Here is a 27,943-nt window from a genome sequence, read left to right as displayed (position 1 = left end):
CAGGATTTGGTGGCCCCTGAGGATTTAGTAAGGTGCATGGTGTTTTCTAGGATTTGGTGTCCCCTTTTAAGGGTGGCCCTCGGGCATCTATGTTCCCAGGACTAGGGTGTCACCTGGGGACAGTTTTCCATGGGCACAGTGTTTTCCAGGATTTAATGTCCCCTCCGGAGGGTATCCCACGGACGCGGTGTTTCCCAGGATTTGATGTCCCGGGGTCAGATTCCCCCGAGCGTGGTGGCCACCCAAGGGCGTGGCCGGGGTGTGGCCTTTGCCGGTGGCCCGGAGCCCCGCCCCGGGCGCGGCGCCGCCGCTGCCGCCGCTGCGGTGGGCGCTGCCGCTGCTCTCGTCCGGGGATGTACGCCGGCAGGAAGAGGAAGAGGCCGGTGCCCAAGAGGTGGGTGCAACGAGGGGGCTCTCCCACGGTCACCCCCGTGCATGGGACCGGGCAGGGCGAGCGAAATCCAGGCAGCCCAGCTTGTTCTGGGGAAGCGCCTGGAGCCGCTCTGGTGCGAGCGCCGGGGGAGCAAAAGGGAGCGGCATGCTTGGGTTACTTGGTTTTAATCAGGGTTAACTGGAGCTAATGTTGTGTCGGCTGTGGCACGCTGGTGGGAGAACAGAAATCCCAAAGATGCTTTTCCTGCATGCCGGTGAGGAAGCTCGCCAGACAGTTTGAGCTGCTCAGCTGTGATTTGTGGGCTGGGCTGTGTTTAGATGCCTGCTTACATCAAACATACAGCAATTCGCAATTGCCAAAACATGTTGATTCTTTAATTATTAATTACCACTCTGCTCAGTAGTTGTTGCATAACATCCTCGTCGGTGTGTCCCCGGTGTTTCCTGCCTCACTCATGCCTTCCCCAGCTCCCAAGTCCCACCAGCCTGTTTAACCTCAGTTTTTCCAGGTGTATAGGAACTAAAGGTGGATCTATATTTACGGGAGGCTGTAGGGGAGGACATGGATGAGCTGAGTCCAAGCTCGGAATGAAGGAGGAAGCATCAACACTTTAAACCTGTGGAGAGGTGACCCTGAGCCTCTCTTGGATATTCGTTTGGGAGTCTTGTTATGTAAACATGAAAGATAGCTGTTTTGCCACAAACCTGTCTTCTGTTCATCTCGGAGTGGTGATTCCAGCCCTCTTGCATACCAGTCTGAAAGTTTGGGCTGGATTTGTATGGCTTAGGGTGCAGGAGAAGGTATCTATTTGGAGTAGAAGGGCTCTCCTTCCCTGGTTCTGCAAGGTCAACCTTGGGAATGGGAAGAGAATTTTTTTCTCTGTTATGGGTCAGATCTTGGAGTGGGATCCTGCTGGGAGAGGCCAGGCGGAGCAGGGCTGGAGGCAGCTGGATGTGCAGCCAGCCGGAGGGAGCAGGGAGGATGGGCTGAGGGGCTTCTCCAGCCCCTTTGCAGTTTGCTCAGGGCTTTTTACTTACTAAAAAAAAAAGCCCTTACTAAAAAAACTTTTAGTAAGAATTAGGAGACAATAGATCAGCTCATGAAAATTCCACTGTCGGGAATAATCTCCCTTGGTACTTGCTAGGTTGCAGAAGAGATACACTTCCTACTGGGTTCCCGTTCAAACAGCAGCTGGGGATAAACAAGCTCCAGCAGCAACACAGCCATTGCCCCGCTGCAAGCTGAGCTTTCTCTCAGCACCAGCTTCACCGTGACCCCCATTGCATTGCTTCATAACCACTGGGCCAAAGGGAAGGGAATTTAAACAGGTTTTAAATATCTAGAGCAAGCTTCACTGTTTCCATGAGGCGTTATCCTCACTGGCATCCCCCCTCTCAAGGCTGGCCATGGAGCACCCTGCATGCTGCAGCTGGGACATGCAGGAACAGAGGTGTTGGGGTGTCCTCCTTGGGCCTTGGGGTGACTTGCTGCTGGCTGTGTCACCCTGTCACCCTGTATGCCTCAGACAGAGGATTTTCAGTGTTTGGCCAGGCTAGCCTAGTGATTCTGTTATACCTCAGTGTTTTACCCACTGCCGTGCTCGTCTCCAGTCTCATTTTCTCTTCTGTCTGTTTGGGGCTGGATTTGGATGGTGAGTGGCCAGAAGATTGTAAAGAATATCTGAGGAATCTCAGAAGAATTTTCTTCGCCCTCTTTTTTTTTTTTTTTTTTTTTTTTTTTTTTTTTTTTTTAATCAAAGGAAAACTATTTTAATTTTTCTCTTTCCTGGTTGTTTGACTGTGATTTCAAGAGTGTTTAAGCTTTGCAAAAGCCCTGGTGCCAGCATGTTTTACCCAGCTTGTGTGAGCTAGTTTGGAGCTGGGTTGTGCCAGCCTCCCTGAGAGAGGGGATATCCCTCCTGATGCTGCTCTTACAAACCCAGCAGGCTTGACCTTTCCTGAGGAAATGGTGCAATTTTCAATTCAGCCTTAAAACACCCCTCAATCTCTCTCTAAGCTGCAAATTCAACAGGCACCTCAGTGCATTTCATTTAATGCTAATTTCCTCTCGTGTCACACATGCAAGCAGCCCTGCCAGATGAGATTGGAAAGTGGCAGTAGAGGAGAGAGCTTAAATTGCTGCTAAATACTGGCAGATCGTGTTATCCAAAGCTCCTTCCTGAAGCAAGGATTCGTGTAGAGAGGGAGTTTGTGGTTAAACAAATTACATCAAACCAAACGTGATGCATGTTAGGGGATGCAGGCGAATGAGATATAGAGCTGGGGGAGGGGGACTGAAGGGTTTGTCTTCGAGCTATGAAATTCAGATTGGCGTTAAAAAATGAAGGACACGGGGTGACTTCCAAGTCTTGTTAAAGTTATTAACTGAGCTCTTACTGCTGTGCTGGGATTTTGGCTGGGGTGGGTGAAATAACTGCAGCTCACAGAGATGGGATCTCCTGTAGGCTTCAGGCTACTCTCCTGGACTCTGTTCCTTCTGCAGGCTGAGGGTTGCCCCCAGGACCTAAGTTTGGCATCAAATGCTGGTTTAATTTGGAAATGCCCATCTGAAATGGTCAGAAATCAGAATATTGGAAGAAAACAAAACTTTTTACATCACCTTTTTTTTTTTAAGAGACTCTTTTCAAAGTGCAGTGCCCTAACAGTGCCCTAAACCACCCTATGAGATACTCCTTTGTTTAAGTCATAGAATCCAGAATGGTTTGGGTTGGAAGGGACTTTAAAGCTCTTCTGTCCTGGGTTGTAGTATAGGATGTACACAAAGTATTATATCACCATCTTCATGAACTGTTGAATCCAATTGTTAGAGCAGTGTTTCCCAGGCCCCCTCCCTCTGAGCTATCTTCTGTTAGTAGCCCATCAAATGCCTTGCTGCGTGACTCATAGATAACTCCCTCCGGGAGCTAGCTCTCTTTAATGGGCCATTAAGGACCCCCTGTATGACTCATCATCCCACTGTGAGATGCTCCGCCCAGGGCGAGGAACCAAGCATTCTCACCTGGATATTATCTGGGATTTGGGACAGTACAAGCAGCCCTTACCTACTGGATTCCCAGAGGACCAGAGCTACCAGACCTTTCTACAGGATCACTGTTTCAGGAAGACCACCTCATCATCTGGACTGCTTCCACCACCCTCGTCAGGTTGTACTCTGACTCTGTCAGTGGTCTTTTGTATTATTGCATTTATTTTATTTTACCTTTTTTCCTTTCTTCTTATTAAATTGTATTTCTGACTTAAAGCCTCTCACTTGTTTTGCTTTTGTTAAAAATGATGGAGATAGTATTTTTCTCCTTAAAATGTCTTTATTAATCAGCTCTTAAAAGGGTGGCTCGAGGGGGGGGTTCAGCCCTTCTTGGTTCACCTTGAGGAGGAGGGTCTATTCGGCTTTGCAGTCTCAGGTTACTGCAGAGCCAGGAGCCCTGCCTTCGTTGGGGTGGTAGGAGTTCACTTTTTGTTGGGTTGGTCTGGGGTCTGCCTCCTCTCAGGTACTTTTTAGGTTACAGTGAGTTACAAAATAACTGTTCATTAACACTTTAGGGTATACACAGTTCAGTACTGTCCCCTGTGGGTCCAAATTTTACATCGGTTTGTTTTGGCAGGAGACTTTTGGTTTTAAAAGTGTCCCAGTTTACACTGGGGTTTTTAATTTGCATGTTGGTGGCACGGGGTCACCTGGAGGGGTCGTGTGTGCTGCGGCGCGGCAGTTTCATGGTGGCAGCCGGGGTCCTGCCGTGGGGCGGGCAGCCCAGGGGCCTCTCGTGCCGCAATGGTGGGGTTTCAACAGCGCTGGAACTAGCGGGGTCTCATGGCAGATGCCACGGCTGGAGTTCCAGCAGCGGAAGCCACGAGTGACAGTTGCCGCCGCGACAGTGGCGGCGGGAGTCGGGCCGGGGTTCGGTGGCGGCCATGCAGGCACCGGGAGCCGGGAACGGCGGCAGGAGCGGGGCCAGAGTCTGGCAGTGGCGGCCGCACGGGCGCTGGGAGCCGGGAGCGGCAGTGGCCACCGCCGCGGCAGCAGCGGGAGTCAGGCTGGCAGCTCAGGGCAGACCCACACCGGCAGCCGCTCTGCGGTGGCAGTCGGGCGGCAGCGGCAGGGAGTGCAGGGGCCCCTCTCCTCTCCTGGCTCTGACGGTGGGTGGGTTTACTCCAGCGTCGAGGGGGACTTCTGCTTTCGCGATCAAATAGGCCCCCCCCCCGTGCTCTTCCAGGGGGAGTATAAAGGTGGCTTTCTACTGCCACACTACAGGAATTTACAATTACAAACATTTAAAACATCAATACACTTATTATACAATAATTAAGAGGACTTTAACACTCTAAATTTTTAACATATATTTAGGAGTTTTCTAATTTTTATTCCTTTCACTTTCAAACCACAACATCATCTCATTCTGCCCCATGGCTGCCCCATCCCTGGATGTGTTCCAGGCTAGGTTGTACAGGGCTTGGAGCAACCTGAGATAGTGGAAGGTGTCCCTGCCCATGAAAGGGGGTGGAACAAGGTGGGCTTTAAGGTCCCTTCCAACCCAAACCAGACTGTGATTCTGTGATTCTTAAGAGGAGCAGAGTGCGTGGGGAAAAATCTTAACCATTTCACTCTTGTGGCTGCACCAAAGCCAGTGCTGGGTTTGGAAAGACCGGATTGGACAATCCCAGTTTGATTAACCTCTCCTCTGCTTCTTCCAGCCCCAAACCACCCCCTCCTGAGGGTGTGAAGTCCAACCCCTCCAAGCGGCACCGGGACCGGCTGAACCAGGAGCTGAACAAGCTGACAGGTCTGCTGCCCTTCACCAAGGATGTGTGCTCCAGGCTGGATAAACTCTCTATCCTCCGGCTGGCCGTGGGCTACCTGAAGGTGAAGAGCTACCTGATGGGTGAGTGTCCCTGCTGGGAGGGGGGAAAAGCCCCTGGGATCCATCCCCACTGCACAGCTTGTGTCCCACCCCAAGCTTTGGGATGGGAAGTTATGTTTCCTGTAGGGAGGAGCATGATGGTGAATTCTGGGAGCGGGTTCTTGGATGTTGATACTAGCAGGAAAATGTCACCATGGAAGGAAGGACCAGCCTGGGGGCCGGCCCAGCTGAGACCTTCTGCAAAGCTTCTCCATCTCATTAGAAGCCATCCTTTATGTCCAGAACCCCTCCTGTGTTGCACTTCCACCACACTGTGGAGAAGAGAGAGGTGGGTGAAACAGTGTGTCTTGTTGAACAGCAACATTGCCCTCATTTAACTGGAATAGCAATTTAAAATTAAATTAACTAAATAATTGAACATTCATAATATATCTTTGTCGTGCTTTGAAAGCAAAACAAATGAGAGGCTCCAAGTCAAAAATACAGTTTAATAAGAAGAAAGGTAAAATAAAATAAATGCAATAACATAAAAGACGACTGAGAGAGTTAGAATACAACTTGAGCAGGGTGGTGGAAGCAGTTCAGATGATGAGGTGGTCTTCTTGAAGCAGGGATCCTGTAGAAAGGTCTGGTAGCTCTGGTCCTCTGGGAATCCAGTAGGTAAGGGCTGCTTGTACTGTCCCAAAGTTCAGATTACATCTAAGTGAGAATGCTTGGCTCCTCCCCCTGGGCCGAGCATCTCACAATGGGATGATGAGTCGTGAAGTGGGTCCTTGATGGCCCATTAAACAGAGGTAACTCCTGGAGGGAGTTACCTGTGAGTCATGGACAAGGCGTTGACGGGCCATTAGCAGAAGACAGCCCAAAGGAAGGGGCCTGGGAAGAACACTGCTTTGACACTTGTTTTAACAGTTCATGAAGATGGTGATAGAATAAATACTTTGTGTACATCTTACACTACAACCCAAGACAATCTTACATATTCCCTTTTATTATATTTCATATTCTGTATTTCCTCATTCCATATTTGATACTCTTACATTTATTCCATACTCCTTCCTCCCTTCCAATTCTTCTTCAACCCTTCATTATTATTATAGTTACAGTATGTTTAATAAATTATAACACTATATATGGTGCAGAGCCTGGTTGGGGGTAGTCACCACATTCCCAGGAGTCACCAGCACATGCAGATGGAGACATGTTCCCTCTTCAGTGACTTCGGCCTGATGGAATAGGTGATGGACACTGGGAAATGCAGAGCATGTGGGTCAGGAAGACGGCAGCAATTTTTTATATTTAGAATCTCCTATTGTGTCTTCTGCCCTCTGCAGACCGGATAAACTTGGCTCCTGTGGCTTTTCCCTCATGCCCACTCTTCTGGGCTTTCCCAGGGCCCTCTCCAGCTGGGGTGCTGGGCTCCAGGAGGAGACTCCTGTTCCAAACTCTCCAGATGGGATCTGTGGCTCCAAGCAGGAGCTGGTTCCTGCTGGATGTGCTCAGCATGTGCTTCCCAGCGTGAAAGCTGCTGTGGAAAAGCATTAGGCATTGCAGGGGTTTTGGAGCCCTGTTCTGCTAGGCGAGTTATTCCTATGTGGCTGCTTGCCTGTGATTTTCAGCTCCTTCCCCTTGCTCTGCCCTGAAATTCATCTTGTTTGACTTCAGATCATCCCAGATTCATCAGAGTTGGCCTGGGTCTCAGGCATGCCTGAGGAAGACCCGTGTCAGCTGCAGGTCGCAGGAGCCTGCTGCTGATGTGTCCTGTTGGGCATTTTGGGGGGACATGGTGGCACCCCTTGTGCTCTGTTTTCTACCTCAGGTTTGCTGTCCCGTGCTTCATGCAGGCTCCTCTCCTGCAGTAGGAGAGCCTGGCATCACCTGGTGAGCATCCCTATTCTCTCCCCATCCACAGCCCAAGCCAGGGCTTATCTCCAGGCAGGAGAGAGATGGATGTTTTGATAGAGTGGTAATTGCCTTATCTCCAGGCAATTGAGAGATCAGTTTTGCAGTGGGCTCAGGGTGATGCCCTGAGGCTCTTTTTTCGCTTGTGCTGCATTTCTCTAGCCCTGGACTGGAGCTTCTTGGTGTTCTCTGCATCTTACCTGGCTGCTGATTCCAGGAGAAATTTAAGAGGCTTCTCCATCTTCTCTGGTACTTCTGAGGTGTGGGTACTGTGTGCCTCTGGCTTGAGAACAGACCTGTTCAACGGGGTGTAGGAACCCAGCCACCAGGGTTCTGGGGCAGTGTTTGGGGTGGGACAGAGCAAAGGACAACTACAGTGGGTTTGGGTGCTGCCATCAGTGCCTGCTACACAGTGGATACGAGGAAAGGGACTTGTCATTTGTGTGGGATCCTGGTTTCCATTGCAGGGTAGTGACTCACTGTATCATCCTTTGAATCTACTTTACTTTTAAATGTTCTTCTCTGTCTGTGCTTTAATGAGAAACCAGACTAATTAGTAGTTAGCTGGAAATGCCAAGCTTCAGGCCTAGAGAGGGAAGCTCTTGGAGCTCCCTCTTTGCACATCTGAAACTCCTCTGTGCCCTGGGGCAAATGCTGCAGGTGTTGCACAGCTCTCTGCTGCCTGGCATCTCAGTCTTCCCTGTGCAAAATCAGGGGGCTCAGGGCTTGGTCTCCTCAAGCTTTGCCCATCAGGCCCAGCCTATGAGCAGTGCTGGGTAGCAGTGACAGCTCTGGTGCTATCACAGCCTACTTTAAAGGCTTTGTCAGTCATGTAAACAGTGACTGAACCTCACTGCCAGACTTGTGCTGAGCTCTGTCTGCAAACCAATTTGCAGTGGTTGCTACTTGGACCTGTGTCTGACAGTCTCCCAGACAAATCTAGAGTGACTTTGCTGATCCCTGTCTCTTTGAGAGCAAGTGCCCGAGGAGAAAAGCTTATGTCTATGTTGCCGACTGCCACCATGCTCTGGGATCTCTGGTGAGACAGGAGCCCCCCTTGCTGCAAAGAGTGAGATATCATGAAAGCTTGGATGGATTTTAGTGCTGAGTGGCTTGGAAAACTTCCAGCTAGCTGGAGAGCTGTGCTGGGGTTAATTTCCTACGGTTCCTGTAAAAAAGGAAGCAGATGTTGGGGTTGCAGATGTGGCCCTGCCCAAGGGTGGGCTTAAAGAAAATGGGGCTTAAAATGCTTTCTGAAGTGGAGAGGGTGTGATTATGGAATGTGCTGCCATGCTTTCTTCTAGGACACCAGGCAAGGAGGTCTGCAAGAGAGAGTATCATAGAGTCCTAGACTGGTTTGGGTTGGAAGGAAGTTCATCCAGTGCCACCCCTTGGCATGGGCAGGAACACCTCCCACTATCTCAGGGTGCTCCAAGCCCTGTCCAACCTGGCCTGGAACTCTTCCAGGAATGGGGCACCCACAACTGCTCTGGTAATCTGTGCCAGGGCTTCACCACCTTCATAGGAAGAATTCCTTCCCAACATCCAACCTAACCCAATCTCTTTCAGAACCCATGAAAACCCTGTCATGGTGTGAGACCACAGTCTGGCAAAGCTTGAGATGTCTAACAGCTCCTAGCAAACAGTGAACAATGGGCTACCTCTCCATCCAGCTGACCTGGCTGGAGAGAGGTTAAACTTGGGAGGTCTCATCAGGTCCTTTCCCACCTCTGGTGCTGGTCTCACCAGTTCCCTCCCCAGTGCTCTGCTGCATGGCAGCTGGCAGCAGGCCCCCCTGGGTAATCTCACTGCAATCAGCACTAAATTAGCTTTTTTATTCATCTCCTTGTTGTTTTTACCATGGGCCAGAGCTGCAGGGGTCTGGGCCTGAAGTAACTGAGGCAGTGAAAGGAGTCAAGCTCAAATCTGTCTCTGCGCAAGATCCTGCAGGACTGGATGGGATGAAGGCTTGCAGCAGCAGGTTGGAGAGGCTGGCATGGACTTGGGGATACCAGCACTCCCCAGGGCATTTCTGTGCTCCTTGAAAAATGCTGAGTGACTTTTCCTAATAGTTTATAATCTCTGAATTTGGGATTTGTCTGTTTCACTTGGATGGCATGAGCCTGCTCTGCTTGGCACCATGACTTTGTTAAACAGCTGAGGCAAAGGTTGATGCTAATTTGACAGGGTTTGGTATTAGATCCAAGAGGAAAATGGTTGTTGTTGTGGTTTGAAAGCAAAACGAATGAGAGGCTCCAAGTCAGAGATATAATTTAATAAGAAGAATGGTAAAAAGGTAAAAGTAAAATAAAATAAATGCAATAACACAAAGGATCACTGACAGAGTCAGAATACAACCTGAGCAGGATGGTGGAAGCAGTCCAGGTGAGGTGCTCTTCCTGAAGCAGTGATCCTGTAGAAAGGTCTGGCAGCCCTGCTCCTCTGGGAATCCAGTGGATAAGTGCCCTTGCACTGTCCCACATACCAGCTTATATCCAGGTGAGAATGCTTGGCTCCTCCCCCTGGGCAGAGCATCTCACAATAGCATGAGAAGTGTGAAGTGGGTCCTTGATGGCCCATTAAACAGAGATAACCCCTGGAGGGAGTTACCTGTGACTCATGGGCCAGGCGTTAATGGGCCATTAACAGAAGACACCCCAAAGGCCATTAGCAGAAGAGGCAGGGGGCTTGGGAAAACACTAGCCCACCTGGTTTCAACAGTTCATGAAGATGGTGATAGAATAAATACTTTGTGTACATCCTACACTGCAACCCAGGACAGTTGTGTTGCTGGAAGAGCTGGGAGCTCCTGGCTTTTGGATGCCAGGCACCTCTGGAGCCTGTTCAAATAGAAGTGTTTACCGTGGGTGAAGCTTGTCAACTCCCCCCAGTGTATCCCAGTCTGTGCGAGCAGATCTGGCTCTGGGGTTGTTACCAAGGTCCTTTTCTTTTCTTTTCAGCTTCAAATACATGTTAGAGGCAAGGGATGTGTTTTAGCCTCCATGGCTGCCTTGTCATGTTTTCCTTTGGGAATGTGATGGGCAAAAAAGTGAAAAGATTAGATGACTTTGCTCCTTTTTCTTTCTCCTGCTGGAAATTTTTCCTCCATTGCAGGGCTTAGGAACCTCCTTGCTGAGGCAAAAAAGCCAACCCATAGGGAGACGGAGCCGTATGGGGCACATCCTGATTCACTGATGCTGGAAACTACTGATCCTTTCTGGCATCTTCCCTGGCTGAGTGAAAGCCTTTGCTGAGTGAAAGCACTCTTTGGGGATCTCACTAGCAGCAGGAAACCTGCAGTGCTCTGGCTGGTGTTGGGATTCAAGACACAGCTGGATTTTCCTCTCCTGTCTTAAAAATTACACACAGCCTTTGTCCCAGCACTTTGAAAATGTAAGTGATCACCCCACTGCTCCAGCAAATGCTGGGACTTACCTGGTAACTGCAGATGGCTTTTGCCATGGTCTTTTTCATAGAATTATGGAATCATTAATGTTATGAATAAAAATGGGCGGAGATAATATTAATCTCCTTAAAATGCCTTTATTAATCAGCTCTTACAATATTTGCTCGAGGGGTTTTTGGCTGCCCGTGCGCACTGTGGAGGAGGAGGGTCTTTATCAGCTCTGTTGCACAGAGTTGAGCAGAGCTGGAGAACCCGCCCTCGCTGGGAGTAACCCCAGGTTCTGAGTTTCTTTTGTTTTCTCTGGGGGTCTCATCTCTGGTTTGGTTTTTTTAACTTACAGCTAGTAAGAAAAACCGGAGAAATCAGCTCCTTCGATACTCCAGGGTCCACACGGCCTAGCATTGGTTTCTGTGTGTTTCAATTTTACTTGGTTTTATTTTATAAGGGGTTTTTGGTGTTAAACGGGATCCCAGGATGCATTTCGAGGTCTTTTATTTGCATGCGGGGTCGGCCTGGGCGAGAGGGGCTGTGGGCTTTTATAGTATCCAATATGGGGTTTCGGAAGGGCTGGGCAGCACCAGGGCTGCTAGATGTGGCTGGCGTGGGTTCTCTCTTTTTGGAGCGGGGTGGCGGCCCGGGCGCGCTCGAGGACGTGGCCCTGCGGGCCTGTGGACGCGTCATCTGGCGGCTGGCTGCGGGCGGGCTGAGCCACGTGCGGGCTTTGGGGCTTCTCTGCGACTGGGCTTAAGCCGGGCGGGCGGCATGGCGGCTGGAGCCACGCCGTGGAGGCGGCTGCGGGGGTCTGGGATTTCTCGTGCCGGGCTTGGGGGAGCGCGGCCGGGCCCTCTTTCTCCCGCTCCGGCGGCGGCTGGCTGCGGGGGTCGGGGCCGGACAGCCCCGCTCACTGGGGTCTCCGCTGTGGGCAGGGAGAAGCGGCCAATTTTGTTCACTCTCGCCTCAGGCTGCCGCCGCCACGCCGCAGCACGGCGCCGGCGGGGACGAGCTCTGCCCCAGCAGCGCGCTCCGGGAGCGGGGGGGGAGACTGGGGGCGAGGCCTGTGCCTCGCCTCCCTTCGAAGCCCTTTTCTCTTGGTCTTTGGCGGCAGCAGCACCGGCGGCGGCAGCGCCGGCTGCTCCGCTGGTCTCTCGCTCCGTTGTTGGGGGTGGGGGGGGGGCCGCGGTGCTGGGCTTCTTTGAATGGAGCTCTTGAGGTTTGTTTTTAAGGTGGTCTGGGGGGAGGTGCCACGGGGGTGGCCCCTCACTGCTACATTACAAGATAAACATTCTAAATTTCATTTTTATCAATTAAGCTTAGAAAAGACCTCTACAATTATCGTTATTATTATTTGGAATGGCTTTAGTAATGATATACTCCAAATCGTCTTGGAGGCCTTAAAAGCAAAGTTTATTGAGAGGCACATCCTTTTACACAGTGTTTCAGTACAATGAATATTATTGGTCATTTGGAACAACACCTCTTGACTGTTTCCTACAAGTAAACAACAAGTTAGAAAAAACAGCACCTGCTGATGGTCTTTCACATTCCAAGGATTGGTTTTGATTCCTCCTTACAGTTTCTCAGGCCAGTGTGAGAAAGATATGTGACTTGATTTCACACAGCCTCAGACTCTGCTGTTGCTGCCTGAAGCCTAGAAATTCCTCTTTGACCACTGTCAGTTCCCACATATGATCATCAAGTCCAACAGTTAACCAAGCACTGCCAAGCCCACCACTAACCCATGTCCCTAAGCACCACATCCACATTTTAATTCCCACTGTTTGTCCCAAGATGCACTGGAGGAGATGGGAAAAACTGGGCACAAAAAGCAAAAGTGCATTGTCCTTTTACTCAGTTACTTCTGTTGTTGTGGGTATATTATAGCTTGGATTCACTTTGGACCTGTTTCCTTTAATCCCATTAATTTGTGGTCTCAGCTGCTTTGTGTGGGAGTCTCAACTGCTCCATTAGAAGGAGTGTGTTAAATGGGATGTATTAACCAGCTTTTAATAAGCTCGTCACCTGCTTTGTCTTGCCTGGCAGCCAGTGGGGGTCTCTTCCTCCTGCCAGCCACTGTTTCCAGTCCATCTTAGCCGTTGGCCCCTTGGAGACCTGGCTTCAGCAGGCTGAGGGATCCATGGTCCTGGGTGGGATTCCGGAGGGTGGCATCTCCCTATCTTGTCTCAAGCAAGGGAGATGTTTCAGGAGTGATCCCTCCCTCCTATGAGGTTCCCCGTGTTGTAAATGGATTGGGATATGATTAAAATGTTGGGTTTTCCTTTCCAAGTCAAAAAGTGACTGGGAATAGCCTCTGTATCCCTGGTGGTTTCATGGGCTTGGAGTCCTCTACCTGGAAGTGCTTGGGTTTCTCTTGAGATTGCTCCCAATCCTGATGGTTCTTGGCAGTTTGAGTAAGGATGAGTGCAGAGACCTGTTTGGAGGAGGAGAGCCACAGGAACACCATGGCCCCTGGCTGTGAATGGTGAGGGCTGGGCTGGATATGAGCACCAGCTGCTCCACACCACCAGGTACTTTTGTGGCAGACATCTCTTTGAGTCTCCTCTCCTCTCTCCATGCTCCAGACCTTCTCCCTAGGTCAGCTGTGTCTCATGGGAGACAGATTCTGGAGGATTTTTGAGCTCAGCTATGCAGAAACAGACTGCTCTGTGTTTGAGAGAAGGGGAAGTGAGCACATTTGGTGGGAGATTAAAAAAAGAGTTTAAAAAGTAGGCTATTTCCTACTCAATTTTGAAAGCCACAGCAGTCCTCCCCAGCTTTCCCTGCAGACGCTGCAGGTGGACACTGGGAGAGAGCTGGAGACCAGATGCTCTCAGGATGTGCATGCTCTCAAAAAGTTCTGTGCCCTTTGGAGCTTTGTTTTGTAAAAACTTGTTTCTTTTTGAAATCCCCTGCCAGCCTGCCTCATTTCAATGCTTTAGAGAGGAGCCAGCTTTTGAAGAAAAGAAATCAAATTTTAAATGAGAATCAATGTTTCATTTTGAAACTATTACACTCCATGAAGTGCAAATTGAAGCCATGTGGTCCAGATGAGATGTTTTTCCTTTGGGATCACACAGCACTCACGTGAGGAGGCTTTTTGTTTGGTGTCTCCTCATTGAATCTCATCTTTCCCAACCTTTCCCAGAGGTGTCACATCCCCTGAGGGGGCTGGTCTGACAGCACAGGATGCAAAAGAGCAGAAGCTGTGGCTGATGGAGAAGGTGGAGATGCTGCCTGAGCATCTCCAAGGAATGCTAAAGGTTTGGGGGAGGAAGAAGTATCCCAGCTCTGCCAGCGATGGAGGCTGACTCTGCTCCACAGCACTCTCTCCACTGCTTTTTGTGTCACCTTATGCCAGACCTGCAGCTAATTACCCTAACCCTACTGTATCCATCCCCTGGCTGCTGACAGCGTCCCTGAGTGGGTGCTTGTTGGCACTCAGACTCCAGGTGTAAATACATCCCAGGGATGCTTTGACTCCAAATTTTTTGAATTCAAATATGCCAATCCATCAAGGGAGATGCTTTTGCGTGTTGATGGTTTGCTGCAGAGCAAAATTCCCAGATCAGCAGTTGCACAGGAAACTTCTTTAGTTTCCAAATTGTTTTGGCTTTGAACTTGGTGTTACCAGGGAAGAAACCAAACAAACCTTCAAAACATTTCAGTGGTGAAGTGAGAACTTCTGCTACAGAGAAAATGAAATGTATGGTCAGATGTGGGATGGTTTGAGGCTCTTCCTCATTTCCAGTATTCAGAGGAATCCCTTTTCCCTTTGGATCAAGCACCATCTGACACCCAGGGCTGAGATGGGGCAGACAGTACTCTATGCTGTGATGTGAATTACACAGGATATGTGAACTCTGTCAGACCTCAGGGAGCTGCAGGAGCTGGAGGTGGTGGCACAGGTGGGGTGGTATCTACATGAGGACTGCTTTGAGCTTTTCTGTGAATTTTTTTTTTCTTTGTGTGAGCTGGCACAAAAACATGCCTTGAAAATCATCCTTTTGCTGGCAGCTGAACTTGAATTGAGTTTTTTCAGTGATTATCAGCAGATAAAGGACCATGCTGGGGATATCCCTGGAAGCCTCTGTCCTCATTCCTGTTCCATGAACAACCAGTTCTGTATGAGTCCCGCAAAGCTCGAGGTCCCCCAAGCAGGGCAGCTTGGAAGGTTTTATGCCAGCTGCACCCAGGGGTGTTGCCTTGAAGGCATCCACTGGTAAAGCATGAGGCAGCTCCTGAATCAGTCTAGGAAGGTCATGGCAGTGAGTCCTGGGACCTGAGAGCTCTCAGGTGTCACCAGGAGTGCCACGGCCACCAGCTCTTAATCTACTTCTAAGCAGCCAAAGATGGAAGGGAGAAAACAAATATGGGTGCTTTGATGGCATTTCAGGTGCTTTGGGAAGGTTTGCCTGTGTCTTTTTTCAAACCTGAAGGGCAGCAGAGCAGACAGAGCACCTCAGTGGGGTGGCTGGAAGCCAGCTCCAGCTCTGCCAAGCTCTAACCAGAAGCCTCCTGGCTTTGTTGGGTGGTGTTCTCCAGCCTGGGCAGCCCAGAAGCATTCTTTCCCCCTTCTGTCCTTTGTATCTCTGCCTCACATCCTGGCAGGAGTGAGATTTCCCAGAAACAGGATCAAGCAGGTAAAAGAATCTCTTGGAGGAAGCCTTGGGCAAGCTGGGCATTGCTCTGTAAGTGAGCTCTGTGTCAGTTCCCACTGATGGTCTCACCTTCCTCCATGCTGGGTCCATGGGCATTCAGTAGCTGCATGAGCAGCCCTGGGGTGGGGGGGGGGAGGCTCCTGGCTTGCTCCTTCCATACTGATTTCTTGCCGTTTCACTTGCAGCTACAGCTCCAAAGGATGGCAACTGCATGGATCAGCCCAGAGCCCCAGGAGGGGACAGATGGACAGAGCCACAGGCTGGCAGGGAGCTGTTTCCTGAGGGGGAGCTGCTGCTCCAGGTATTGTGCTGTGGCTTGGTCATTTGGGGTCTCCCCAAGCAGCTCTGGAGCTTGTGGACCTATCTGTGGAGTGACAGGAGACCCTGCCTTGCCCAGAGCTGCTTCCTCTGTGATTCCTGCAGGCCCTGAATTCCTGGGGACAGAGACCAGTGACACTGCCTGGCTGGGATGGGTCCAGATCCTCATTCCCACCATTTCCCCTCATCCACTGCAATTTGCTGCCCCTTTGATTATGTTAAATCTCATGGATACAAGCTCCATCCTAACTGTCCTGGTTTGGAAAGACAGGTGTCTGCTAAGGAAGGCAGGAGCCTCCCTTGAAGATGTAAACCCCCCTCCCTCCGAATTATTATAATTTTGAAATTAAGAGGCTCTCAGAAAAAGATACGAGAATAGGAATAACAGTTCTTTACTGGGAAAACTAAAATATAGTAGTACAAAAAAACCCAACCAAACAAAAAGAAAACACTTGACAGAGTCACAATACAACCTGACTGTTGGTCAGGGTATTGGGAGCAGTCCAGTCAAGTCCTCCTGGAGTGACAGATGTGGTTCTGGTAAAGCAATGATTCTGTAGAAGGGTGTAGTTTACCTCTGAAGATCCAGTGGGGGTGAGATGGGTCCAGTCATCCTCTGGGAATCCAGTGGAAACAGACTGCCTTGGTGTTCTGACTCTCAGATTTTTACCCAGGTAGGAATGCTTGGCTCCTCCCCCTGGGTGGAGCATCTCCCAATGGGATGATGTAATTTTATCAGTCATGCAGTGAGCCTTAATGGCCCATTAAAAGAAGATATCCCCCAGAGGGATGATGGGTCCTGGAAGATATAAAGAACCCTGCCCCACCTGGTTTTAACAGATGGCAATAGAATACATACTTCTGGTTGCATCTTGCATTACAACCTAAGACACCTAAGAAGTTCAGGGATGTCATATGGTAGTGTAAGGATTGATCCCTGAGTAGTTCCCAAGGTGCTGGGTTGGTTCATTATCTTTAGCAAAAGCCAAGAGAATGTTGAGAGCTGTGGGACAAAACATCCCCCAGGAACTCCTTGCCCTACCTGGGGCATTGCATGAGCTCCATAGGGATGAGTTCCCAACCTGCTTGGAATGGGAGAAGCCCAACTTCAGTTTGTGGCTTGTGGTATAGAAAAGAAGAGCAATTGGGTGTTAGAAAACAGCAGTGGACAAAACCAGTGGGAAGTGAGAAATTCACTTTGTAGAAAGTCCACGTGTGTCTCATGAAACAGCTGCCAGTGAAGCTTGGAGCATGAGGAGCTGGTGAATCAGCATCCTACAATGGTTTGGGCTGCCATCTATAAATGTGAGCTGGAAAGGCCTGGAAAGGCAAGGTCACATGGAAAGGTTGACTGCTGAACAAGCATCTGGGCACATCAGCTGAGGAACATGCTGCTCCCTGGGGCTGCAGGGCGAGTCAGTGCAAGACCTTCAATCGTTCCGTGTTCTTGGCATCTCCTGTGCCTAGGCTTTCACAGAATCCCAGAATGGTTTGGGTGGGAAGGGACCTTGAAGCTCATCTTGTGATGAGCTGCCATAGGCAGGAACACTTTCCACTATCCCAGGCTGCTCCATGCCCCACCCAAACTGCCCTTGGACACCTCCAGGGATCCAGGGGCAGCCACAGCTTCTCTGAGCACCCTGTGCCAGGGCCTCACTAACCTCACAGGAAAGGATTCCTTCCCAATACCCCATCTAACCCTGCCCTCTGACAGCATGGAGGCCCCTTATTCTGTCCCTCCATGCCCTCTCCAGCTCTCTTGTAGGCTTTCTGGGCCTTCAGTGCTCCCACTTCTCCAAACACCAGTACATGGATGCTTATCTCTCCTTAAGCCTGACTTTGGTTGCTTCAGCCCTGCTCCTGCAGAGCCCTCCAGGCAGCAGGCAGTGTGAGCAGACCCTCAAAAGGAGCCTCCATGTGGGATATTGGCGAGGCAGTGACTCCTGGGAGCTCAGTGTGACTTTTGGCAGTGAATCCTGGACCACACGAGGTCCCCCACAGTCCCAGCTGTATTTGAGTGTGACGGTCACAGAGGAGCAGCTGGATACCAGGAGGGAGCCCTTGGCTGCCCCAGCCCCAGCATGGAGCTGCTCCTCAGCACTCCTCAGCACTCCTCAGCAGTTTGGACTTGGACTATATGATGGCAATTTGTGGAGCCACCAGAGCATTGGCAGGCTGGGGTGATTGAAGGCATCTGGAGAACTTATGAGGTGTTACTGTGACAGAAATCCCCCCTGCTGAGCTGTCTGCTGGCTTTTATTCCTCCCCACAAAGATCATTTTAAGCATATACTGTGATTTACAGAAAACTCTGACTTGGGGTCCCTCTGGGGCCTGTAGCACACAAAGGGAAGGGACTGGTCCCTCAGCAAACTGGATCTGTATGCTAGGTTTCCATTTAGGGTGTTCTTTCCCAAATTTCTCTCCTTCTATTCACTAATAAATTAAACATATCACAGTCAAGAGCAGGGGGCATGAATTACTATCTAGTGCAGTGCTTTGCTTTTGGGGGAAATCAGCCTGAAATGGTCACCAGAATCATAAAATATCCAGAGCTGGAAGGGGACCCACAAGGATCATTGTGTTCAAAGCAGAGCCCTACAAGAGTATACCTATTCCTAGCTGGAGAGGAAGAAACCAGGTCCAGGTCCTCCATGAAACCTCTCCTTAGCTGCTCTCTCCTAATGCAGGAGCTGCCCTGCAGTGATAGGAGGTTCCATGGAGGATTTGGAGAAAGTGGTCAGTCCAGCTTGGATCACTGATTGTGCTGGGAATGAAAAACTCCACAGAACTCAGTCTTGCAAGTGCTATCCTTCTTTGTGGGGCTCCTTGAGGAAGAAGGTCCCTTCCTGTCCCTGGATGCTGAAGAAACAGCTGAGGGATTTCAGCATTCAGCAGCTGGATTGAAGCTGAGGAGAATAACTTTGGACTGAACTTTTGCTTTCAGGCACTCAATGGATTTGTCATCGCCGTGACTGGAGATGGCTACATCTTCTACATCTCCCCTACTGTGCAGGACTACCTGGGCTTCCACCAGGTGAGCACCATGGTTTCCAGGCTGGAAACAGATGCAAGCAGTCCTGGTGTAGGAAGAAGGTGTAGATGGGGAGCAAAGCTTCCCAAAGGGAAGCAGCTCCTGTGGCAGAGGAATGAGCTGGAGTTTGCCTGTTCTTTACCCTCAATCCCTGCATTTTTAGTGCCCAGGGAGGGAAACCTTCTGCTGTGTCCTCCCAACACCTCTGCCAGGCTGTCCAGGAGCAGACACTATTCTCTTGTGTCATTCCAGTCCGATCTCATCTACCAGAGCGTGTATGAGCTGATCCATGCAGATGATAGGGCCACCTTCCGCTGCCAGCTGCACAGGACCCCTGCAGGACCACTGCACACTGCTTACAGTGAGTGCCAGGGTGAATCCCGCGGGGCTTCGCTTGAGCAGCTCTGAGCCAAGAGCTCAGGGTGTGCAGCACAGCTTGGAAAGCTTCCTTTTCTCTTTGCTTTTCCAGCCTTTCCCCCCAAACAGTCGCTGCTGGCTGGATGCAGCACCACGTCCAGCCCCCAGCACCTCCATACTGAGAAGCAATCCTTCATGGAGAGGAGCTTCACCTGCCGCTTCCGCTGCCTGCTGGATAACTCCTCAGGATTCCTGGTAAACCTGGGACACTCCTCTGCTCCTCCTGTACCTGCAGGGTATTACACCAGAGCCAGTTGTGTCCCATAGGTATGAGAGCACAGCCAGTTCCCACCCCCCTGTTTACTTCACACCCATGTTTTCTAATCCCTGTAAGGCCTTGAATTTCTGTGGGTGCCTGAAGTTCCTTCTTGGGCAGCAAAAGTCAGCAGCAGACAAGTCCCCAGTTGCTCTCTTTGCCATTGCCACACTCCTCCAGCCTCTCTCCATCCTGGAGCTCCGGACCAAGACGCTGATCTTCCAGACAAAGCACAAGCTGGACTTCACTCCCATGGCCTGTGATTCCCGGTAAGGGATCTCACACTTTCCCCGTGGCAAAATCCCTGGTTCTGGACAGAAAACTAGACCCAGGTGGGGACAAGGAACACCTGACCCAGCTCCCATGGCCTGATGCTTTTGTCTCTCTGCTGCAGACCTCCAGTAATAGGGGGAGGAGGTTAACAGGGCACCAGCATTTGTTGTCTGCTATGATTTGTGTGGTTTGTGGAACAGGGGATGCAGCTCAGCCTGGGGTGAAGTGTTGCTCTAAAGTGGGGGTCTAGCCAGTGGGGTGTAACTGTGGGAGATGCATCCCTGGTGTTACTGTGTTCCTGTGCTGTCTCCAGGGGCAAAGTTGTCCTGGGATACACAGAGGTGGAGCTGTGCAGGAGGGGGTCTGGATACCAGTTTGTGCACGCAGCCGACATGATGCACTGTGCGGAGCACCATGTGAGAAGTGAGTGCTGGGGGCCTGCCGGGAGTGGGTGTTTGTGGGGTCCCTCAAGGCTCTGGCCTGGCTGTACTATTGCTTCATGGTGCTGTCTGTCCCAGAGCTCGAGTAGCTGTGATAAAGGCTCTTCCTCATGCATGAGCTTGGGGAGCTGGCAGAGAGACAGTATCCTGCATCTCCAGCCCCCATTGCACAGCTGCGAGGTGATGCTCAACCTCGTGGCATCTTGTGCGTGTCATTTGTCTGCCTGCGTGCATGAACTCTGTCTGCGGCATTTCTCTTGTGTCCCTGCCCCAGTGATGAAGACGGGGGAGAGCGGGCTGACAGTGTTCCGGCTGCTGACCAAGAGGGGCAGCTGGGTGTGGGTACAGGCCAACGCACGGCTAGTGTACAAAGGGGACAGGCCCGACTGCATCATTGCCTGCCAGCGAGCCCTGTCGTGAGTATTGCTGGCCCCCTTCAGCTGCTCTGGGCATGGGGGGCTGGCCAAGGCATGTGGAGGCCATGAGGGTGGAGGAAAGGGTAGGTGGGGTTGGCAGTTTTGCAGCATTTGTCTTCCTGTAATGTGAGTGAAACAGCTCTGAGGAGGTGGTTGTGGACATGGTCCTGCCTGGGAGCAGCAGCCCTTCCCTGAGCCATGCAGACCTCCCCACAGGCTCCCTAGAGCCCTCTTGTAGCCAGGCCAATCCAGTCCCCTTCTCCTCTAGAAAAGCCAGGGCAGGGCTGTGACTTTACCCCTTGCTGTCAGAAGGGTGGTTTTGCCTGGCCTGGAGGAGCTGCTCATGCTGTTTCCATCCCTTTTTGCCTCCACGCTGAAGGAATGAAGAAGGGGAGGAACATCTCCGGAAGAGAAATCTGCAGCTGCCTTTCAGCTTTGCTACAGGGGAAGCAGTCTTGTATGGGAATGACCTTCCTGGATTCTTGGACTCGTTCCAAGCCAAGGAGGAGTTGCAGGTGCAAGCAAACTCCAACTCAGAGCTGCGCTTGGTAGACCCCAACTCTCTTCTTGGGGCCATGATGAAGCAGGATGCATCCATATACAATTCCCACACTGATAACGTGCCTCAGTTCTCCCTGCCAGGTTTCATCCCTGAGCCTGATGGGCTGAGCCAGAATGAGGATGTCAGCAGTGCCAAGGAGGACAGTGACTCCCTCCTGGTGGTCATCAAAACTCTCTTTGAGAAGAGCAAGGTGGATGGAAACGTCTGCCAGAGCCTCAACGTGGACAGCACAGAGCTGCAGCAGTGGGAGGAGGAGGCTCTGCTGAGCCTGGGGGCAGAGGAGGAGCTGCCAGCTCAATGGCTTGGCCAGAGGCCAGGCACCAAGGTGACATCCTGTATGGAGCAGATGCTCCTCAAGGAGGGTGCTGGGAAGAATCTGGACTTCCCACACTGCCATGAGGAAAACAGTGCTGTGGCTCACATCCAGCGCTGCTGGGCAGCTGGTTCAGTATTCCCAGCCCCAGCACAGCCCTGGGTAGCAGGCACATGGGGAGGCCACGGAGCTGTGGGCTCCGTAGCCTCCATTACCTCTGAGGGCCGCTCTGCCTGGCCAGAGCAGCAGGTCCTGTTTAACCCAGCTGGGCTGGTGGCAGGGACTGTGCTGGGTGTCCCCATCTCCAGCAGCAAATCCTCTGCCACACTTCAGCTGGCAAGCCAAGTGTTTCAGGCAGAAGCTACCCCCTCTGCTCCTGTAGGTAACACTGTTCCTACTGCTCAGAGCCAGCTGGGGTGCCAGCTGGTGGGCTCAAGCTGTCCACCCCCTTTTCACTCAAACGCATTGGTGACTCTGTGGCACCATGTCTCCCTCCAAACAAACCCAGGCAGTTGCCCATCGGAGGCTTGGCCAAAACAGCTGGAAGCTGCAGGAACAAACATGGAGTCCCAAACTCTGCCAGGTGGCAGCCCTGAGAGGCCCCCAGGGACTGGGATGTGGTTGCCACCCCCTTCCCAATCCGTTCCTTGCCCTTCCCAGGGCTTGCATGAATCCTTGTTCTCGGGGGATGGGAATGGGAACCTCTGTGATATGGAGGCTGCTGTCCCTGCACCCTTAGGAGCCAGGCAGCTGCCAGGGCATGGCAGCTTCCCCAAACAGCCCATGGTAGCCCATGCAGAGGCCAGCTTTTCCTGGGAAGGGGAGCAAGCAGTGGTCCAAGAGGACAAGTGGTTGCCACAGCTGTGGCTCCCACAGGCTGGGACAGCTCCTCAGAGGAGCCATAGGGCAGGGCCAGTGCACCACAATGGGCTCCTGCTGAGCTCCAGCACAGATCCCAGTGCCTGCCAGATGGACTGTGCTGTGCTGCCTGAGTGCCAGTATGGAAACAGCCTTTTTAGGCATGAGAGCAGCTTTCCTGAGGGATGCTGTTAAATTACCCCTTCCCCAGCAGCCAGGTGCTTTGCCTTGCCCTGCTGAGAACCACCCTGGAGCACCCTGCTCCTCACCGGGCTTGGTTTCAAGGTGCTTGGCAGCTCTCCCTGTGAAGGTCGGTGCAGGAGAGCCCTCATACTCCGGGCAGGGCCCTGGCTGCCCATCAGTTCCATTCTCAGCTGGGCAGCCACCCTGTGCCTGTGAGATCCAGCTCAAGGTGAGAATGTGAGGGCTGCAGGACCTCGGGAGTGCCCAGCCCCTGCAGAGGGAGCAAGGGGTCTGCCAGGAGTGCAACCACACCATCCTTTGTGGGCAGCCTGGTTTGGAGCTCACTGTGAACTGTGCTGTCTTGGAAAGCCACCAGCAGCTGTGAGCTCTTCTCATAACTGCCAGTGGTACTCTGTGCTCCCTGGTTTCTCAGGATTTTGTCTTCCAATGCTGTCAGGCAGTCTAAGATGAAATGGTTTGGACTTTTTGTTCCATGAGAAGTCTTTCAGGGAGATGCAGCTGTGCCACTGGAGAGACTTACAGGCTCCTGGGGTCCAAGGAAGGACGTTGCTTGGTGGCACATCCATGTGCTTGGGGCAGCCTCTTGCAGATGGAGCTGCTGCCTCACAGGCAGGTAGCACTGAACTGCTGTTTCTCAACACAATAGCGTGGTCTCCTCATCTCCTGTGTTTGACCACTCTTACTGTGTTGCTGTTTGGTCTCCTGTATCATCTCTGCCTGCCTGAGCCTGTTTTCCTCCTGTGCTTTCCATGTCCTCCAGAGACCACCCAAATCCTTTGGAAAACGTGTTACCAAGCACTTCAAGAAGCTCAGCAGCATTGAAGGGTCTTGGTGGGAAGTGGAGTTGGTGAGACTGGAGGCACCTTGGGGGTTTGGGCTCTCCAGCAGCCTTCCAGGGGAATTTGGGAGAGGTGGGTATCAGGCCACTGTGACCTGTCTGGGATGCAGGGTGGGGAAGCTCTAGCCAAACTCCCCTTGGGTTTGTCACTGGCATGTCCTTGCCTTCCTCTCTTCTGCTCCACAGTACCATGGGACAGAGAAACAGTGGGGGTTCTCCCTGTGGTTTTGCCAAAGCAGTGAGAAAGAAAGGCAGGGAAGGATGCAGTAACCATTGGCTGCCTCTCCAGACCCACTTGGTGCCCCTCAAACATTGTCCTGCAGCCCGCACAACCACTTTGTTGAATTCTCTTCCTTTTCTATATATGTAACCTAAAATGTGAATGAATAGTTTTTTTTCCCCACCATGGAACAAAGTCTTGCAGATCCATCAGGGAAACCCACAGAAAAGCAATGAATGGGGAGGGTGGGGATGATTTGAGACCACACTGGCTTGCAACATTGGGTCAGAGAGATCAGAGTGCTGGGGGACATTCACACCTTCCCCTCATGCACCCATTACCCTGAGCATCACATCTGCCTTGCACACCAGTGATAAGCATTTACCAAGCAAGTTAAATGAGGTAATTAGCACAGGGCCAGCAGCAAGTCCAGGTGTCCTGGTGCAGAGTGGCCTCATCTCCCTGGGTGTCTTCCTTCATGCCTAGCTTTGCCTTGGCTGATGGGGCCTGGGAAAGGTCAAGCTTCTGTCTGCAGGCTGGGAGCAGAGCAGTGCCAAAACGTCCTGGACCACTCTAAGTTGGCTTCAGGGAGCACCTAGGATGGGGCAAGGAGTTGACTGGCCATGATCCGGATCCAAAAAGCAGCAGGATGGACTCTGCTTACCGGCCTCTGTTTTTCTGGCACCTGTGACACAGTGCTGGGGCATGCCAGGGGCTCCCAGTGCTGCAAGAGATGGGCCTTGGGGTGGGTGCACTGCTGCTTGGGGCCGTGACAGACCCTACTGTGCTCTGTCACTGGTGTCTGATCTCTCTGTACCTCGTGGCTGTGCAGATAAAGTCTGTTCTGGTGGCAGCATCTCATTTTCTGCTCCGTGATTCCTTTGTGCTGCTGGTGGCAGCCGGAAGGTGTTGAGGAGAAAAGAGCTGTCCGGAGCCTCACCCCTGTGTTTGGTGATGTATTAAAAGACGATTTGCTTTGTATGGTGCTGATGTTTGTTTTGACCTGAAACCGTGTCTCTCCCTTTCCTCCTTGACTGAGCAAGTCAAGCTGAGAAAAACCTGGCCCTGGTGCTGGGTATGTGACACTCTTGTTGTCACTGTCCACAGCTACTGTGGGCACGCACAGCAGCAGAGGCATGACAGTGTCCCCCGTTTGAACCCCCAAACTGCCCTGTGGGATTGTGGGACTCACAGGAAGGGCTGCACTCAGCACTGATACACATGGTTGTATCTGACTATTAAAATATTATTATCCGACTATTAAAAATTATTACAGATATGCCTCTGCCCGAAATAAGATGTAAATGACACCATATATGGATTTCTATTTAACAGTAAACGTGAGAGGGAGAGAGAGAAAAGATAGGAGAGTAGAGAGAAAGTGACAGAGAAACAGACTGTGCAGAAAAAATACCACTACTTTGTAATTTCGGTGATGTTCAGTTGGTCCTCTTCAAGTCCTCTCAGTACCTTGCCGAGGTGGTGACTGCAGACTACATCCATCGAGTGGTGAAAGAAAAGAGTCCAACAAACACTATGTGCATGGGGTTTATATTCTGCTGAAGCTACGTGGGAACATCCCCTGTACCTCCCCTGGGGCGAGGAGCTTCGCCCTGGATGATATTGTGGCTTATGGAACACTTTGGGACCCTTGACACCTTCTGAGATGTTGCAGCTGTCTTCAAGAGAGCGTAGTTGAATTAATTATGGCCCATCAGTCAAGATTGGTACCTTCAGTTTATGTGTGAATGTCGCCCTTACTTGGGAACAGAGTTTTCATATCTGAGCCATTACGTGAGGGAGGATATTGGCACGATAGACTCCACATGGCAGGATTTGCCTTTTACCAGCCTCTTCCCTTATCTGCAAACCCTTCTGCAACCCGGCAGGCCGCTCTGTGCTTTGCCCTGGCAAAGCACTAGCTGGATTGTTGGAGCCATTAGCACTCCCCAGCACCACCCTCATATCCCCACCCACCTATCGCTCCCTGCTCACCCTCACCCACAGCCCTGTCACACCCGAAATCCCCCTTCAGCCCCCCGATTCCTCATCACCCCCTACTCCTTCCACTCGCCTTTCACACCCCAGACCTCCGTCAGCACCCTTCACCTCCTCCTTAACCCCCTCCATCCTTCCCACTCATCACCCCTTCTCTCCATCAGCTCCCACTCCCCCTTCAGCCCCAAATCCCTTCACAGCTCCATCGTACATCAATCCCTGGCCGCCCCAAATCCGCGTCCATCCCCCGTCTCCCCCTCGCCGGGGGCGGGCCGTTCACGATCTCGCTGCCTCTCTCCTTGAGGGAGCGCTGCTCGGGCGCGGCCGGCCCGGCCATGTACGCGGGGCGCAGGCGGAGGAAGCCGGTGCCACGGGCGTGAGTGAGGGCGAGGGGGCCGGGGCAGGGCTGAGGGGAGTTCACCTTCCCCGGTAACGCGGCTGTGCTCGGCAGGACGCGGCCAGGCCCGGCCGAAAGCGGCGGCGGCGGCTCCAACCCGTCCAGGCGGCACCGGGAGCGGCTGAACCGGGAGCTGGAGCGGCTGGCGGGGCTGCTGCCCTTTCCGCCCGACGTGGTGGCCGGGCTGGACAAGCTGTCGGTGCTCCGCCTCAGTGCCGGCTTCCTGCGCGCCAGGAGCTTCTTTGGCGGTAAGGGATATAACCAGCGCTTCCCTCTGCTCGTAATTCCTGCCTGGAATTGTGCGCTGTCCCCCTTCTCCTTCGCCGCTGCATCCTCCTGCAGCTGTGTCACTCCCTCCCGGCATGTTGTTGGACCCCTCGGCAATTCCTTCCCCTCCACCCCCTCAAAATACTTCGTGGGACTTTCTTACACAGAGTATTTTTCACTTAGAATTTTTGGGGTATTTTTTTTTCTTTCCTAGATTTTTTACGGGGTTTCCCTCACCAAAAACTCGCTTTCTTTCCCTCCCTGAATCGTGCTTTTTTTTTTTTTTTTTTTTTTTTTTCCTCTAGAATTTTTGGGGTTCTTTCCCCACTTTCATGAATTTCGAATCCATCCCTCCTCGAATTTAGCGAGATTCTTTCCTCCCTTCCCATCTTGTGTTTACCTCCTGGAATTTTGACGGGTTTTCCCGCACTCGAATTGTGTGGGGTTTCCGCCCTCGAATGTTTGTGTCTCTAACAGTGTCGATTTTTTTTGTTTGTTCAGGGTTTTTTTGGGTTTTTTTGCCCTTGAAATTGATTCCTCCCTTACACCTCGAATTTTGTGGGATTTCCCTCTCCCCCTCGAATTTTGCTGTTGAGGTTTTTTTTTTCCCCCTCGAATTTTGGGTTTGATTTCTCCCCCACCCCCCTTCCTTCGATTTTGGGGCTCCTTCCCACCCTAATTGGGTTTTTTTCCACCTCAAATTCTGGTGAGTTTTGCCCCCTCGAATTTTGTGTCTTTCCTGTCTTCACACCTTTGGAACTTTGCCGTCCTCCCCTGGGATTTTATTTCCCTCACCCCCGAATATTTTGTTCTTTACCTGCCCTAGAATTTCATCTTTTTACCCTTCAGAATTTTGATTTCTTTCCCCTAGAATTGCTTTCCCCCCTTTTCTAGCCCACCTTTCTTCGCTGTGCTGTCTCCAGCTGCCAGGCTGGGGCTGCGTCCGGCCCTGCCGTGGGACAGGGGGGAACTGGAGGGATGAAGTTGATTTTGTTTGTGGGTTCTGCTGAAGTAGAAAATTCCGGTTTATGCGGGAGGGTGAGGCAGAGCCTTGTGCGTGCCGGTTGGGGAGGTTCGCCATGGAAGTGGCTTTTTTCTCTCTATTACTATAGACTCGCTGTGCTGGCAGTGAGTGGTAATTCCATGTTATGTGCTTACAGTTTATCTGGGAGCCTTTATTTTTGGGAACTGTTCTGCCGCGCTGTAATTAAGAGGAGCCCTCAGGAGGGCATTGAGGCATCCTTGGATTTTCCTGGTGGACTAGCAGTGGCCAGAAAATGTTGCGGTTTTAGGCCACAGAAACACCACTTTTTTCTTTTTTTTTTCCTACTCTCTTTTAACCTGGCCTAAAGGATTGGCAAGTGGGTGAGCTGGGAAACCAATTTGCCTTGCTGCGCCAGGTTATCAGGAAATTTACTGTTCAGAGATTGCCTCATTTGTTTTGAGTGTCTTTTTTCCCCGTGTCATTCCATCTAGTTTAATTCCATGCCACTGATTTCCCGTTTGTGCCAGACTGTGGGACAGCTTTGAGGCAGGTGTGGCAGGGAAGGAGGAAAGCTTCAGCCTTTCAGATGCGAGTAGCAATTGCAGACCAGCAATTACAGACTGAGCTGAGTCGTTTGTGATTTAAAAATAATCCTTAATTGGAACTCTGGGTAAGCTTATCAACAAAATAATTTATCTTAAGTGACTTTATTTATTTATCTGTCCATCCACCCTGCTTGAATGGTCCCTGAAAGAAGATGGAGGGAAAGCAAGGACAAAATCTGGGATTTGGTGATATGGACTGTGAGGAGAAACAGCTGGAGCAGGCCTCAGGTGTTGCCCATGATCACTGACAGCAATTCACCCAGCAGGTTTATGCCAGCCCATCCCCTGCCAGAATAAATAATTATTGATT

The 27,943-nt window shown here is 51.5% G+C and overlaps 2 protein-coding genes across 2 annotated transcripts in view; both read left to right on the top strand.

Annotated features, from left to right (window-relative positions):
- The first annotated feature begins 120 nt into the window (after positions 1-120).
- Positions 121-24,341, top strand: LOC310911574 (uncharacterized protein). The gene is given in 11 exon segments (XM_083865267.1): positions 121-394; positions 5,104-5,291; positions 15,419-15,534; positions 18,498-18,587; positions 18,837-18,945; positions 19,054-19,196; positions 19,336-19,526; positions 19,844-19,953; positions 20,245-20,386; positions 20,766-22,290; positions 22,292-24,341. Coding segments are annotated over 11 exon segments (3,105 nt in total). The 5' UTR covers positions 121-155; the 3' UTR covers positions 22,544-24,341.
- The window catches only part of LOC310911752 (aryl hydrocarbon receptor-like), a gene marked incomplete at its 5' end in the record, with an annotated part of 37,159 nt that continues 32,128 nt past the window's right edge, over positions 22,913-27,943 (top strand). Inside the window, 4 exons of the mRNA XM_083865674.1 lie at positions 22,913-22,936; positions 23,084-23,170; positions 25,580-25,755; positions 25,831-26,024. Of these exons, the coding sequence (XP_083721800.1) occupies positions 22,913-22,936; positions 23,084-23,170; positions 25,580-25,755; positions 25,831-26,024 (481 nt within the window). The remainder of the gene's footprint in view (positions 22,937-23,083; positions 23,171-25,579; positions 25,756-25,830; positions 26,025-27,943) is intronic.

The sequence above is a fragment of the Zosterops lateralis genome (assembly GCF_965231275.1).
Source record: "Zosterops lateralis genome assembly, chromosome: 7".
Classification (NCBI taxonomy): domain Eukaryota; kingdom Metazoa; phylum Chordata; class Aves; order Passeriformes; family Zosteropidae; genus Zosterops; species Zosterops lateralis.
The sequence above is the reverse complement of the archived record's forward strand: the minus strand, read 5'-3'. Positions and strand labels throughout refer to the sequence as shown.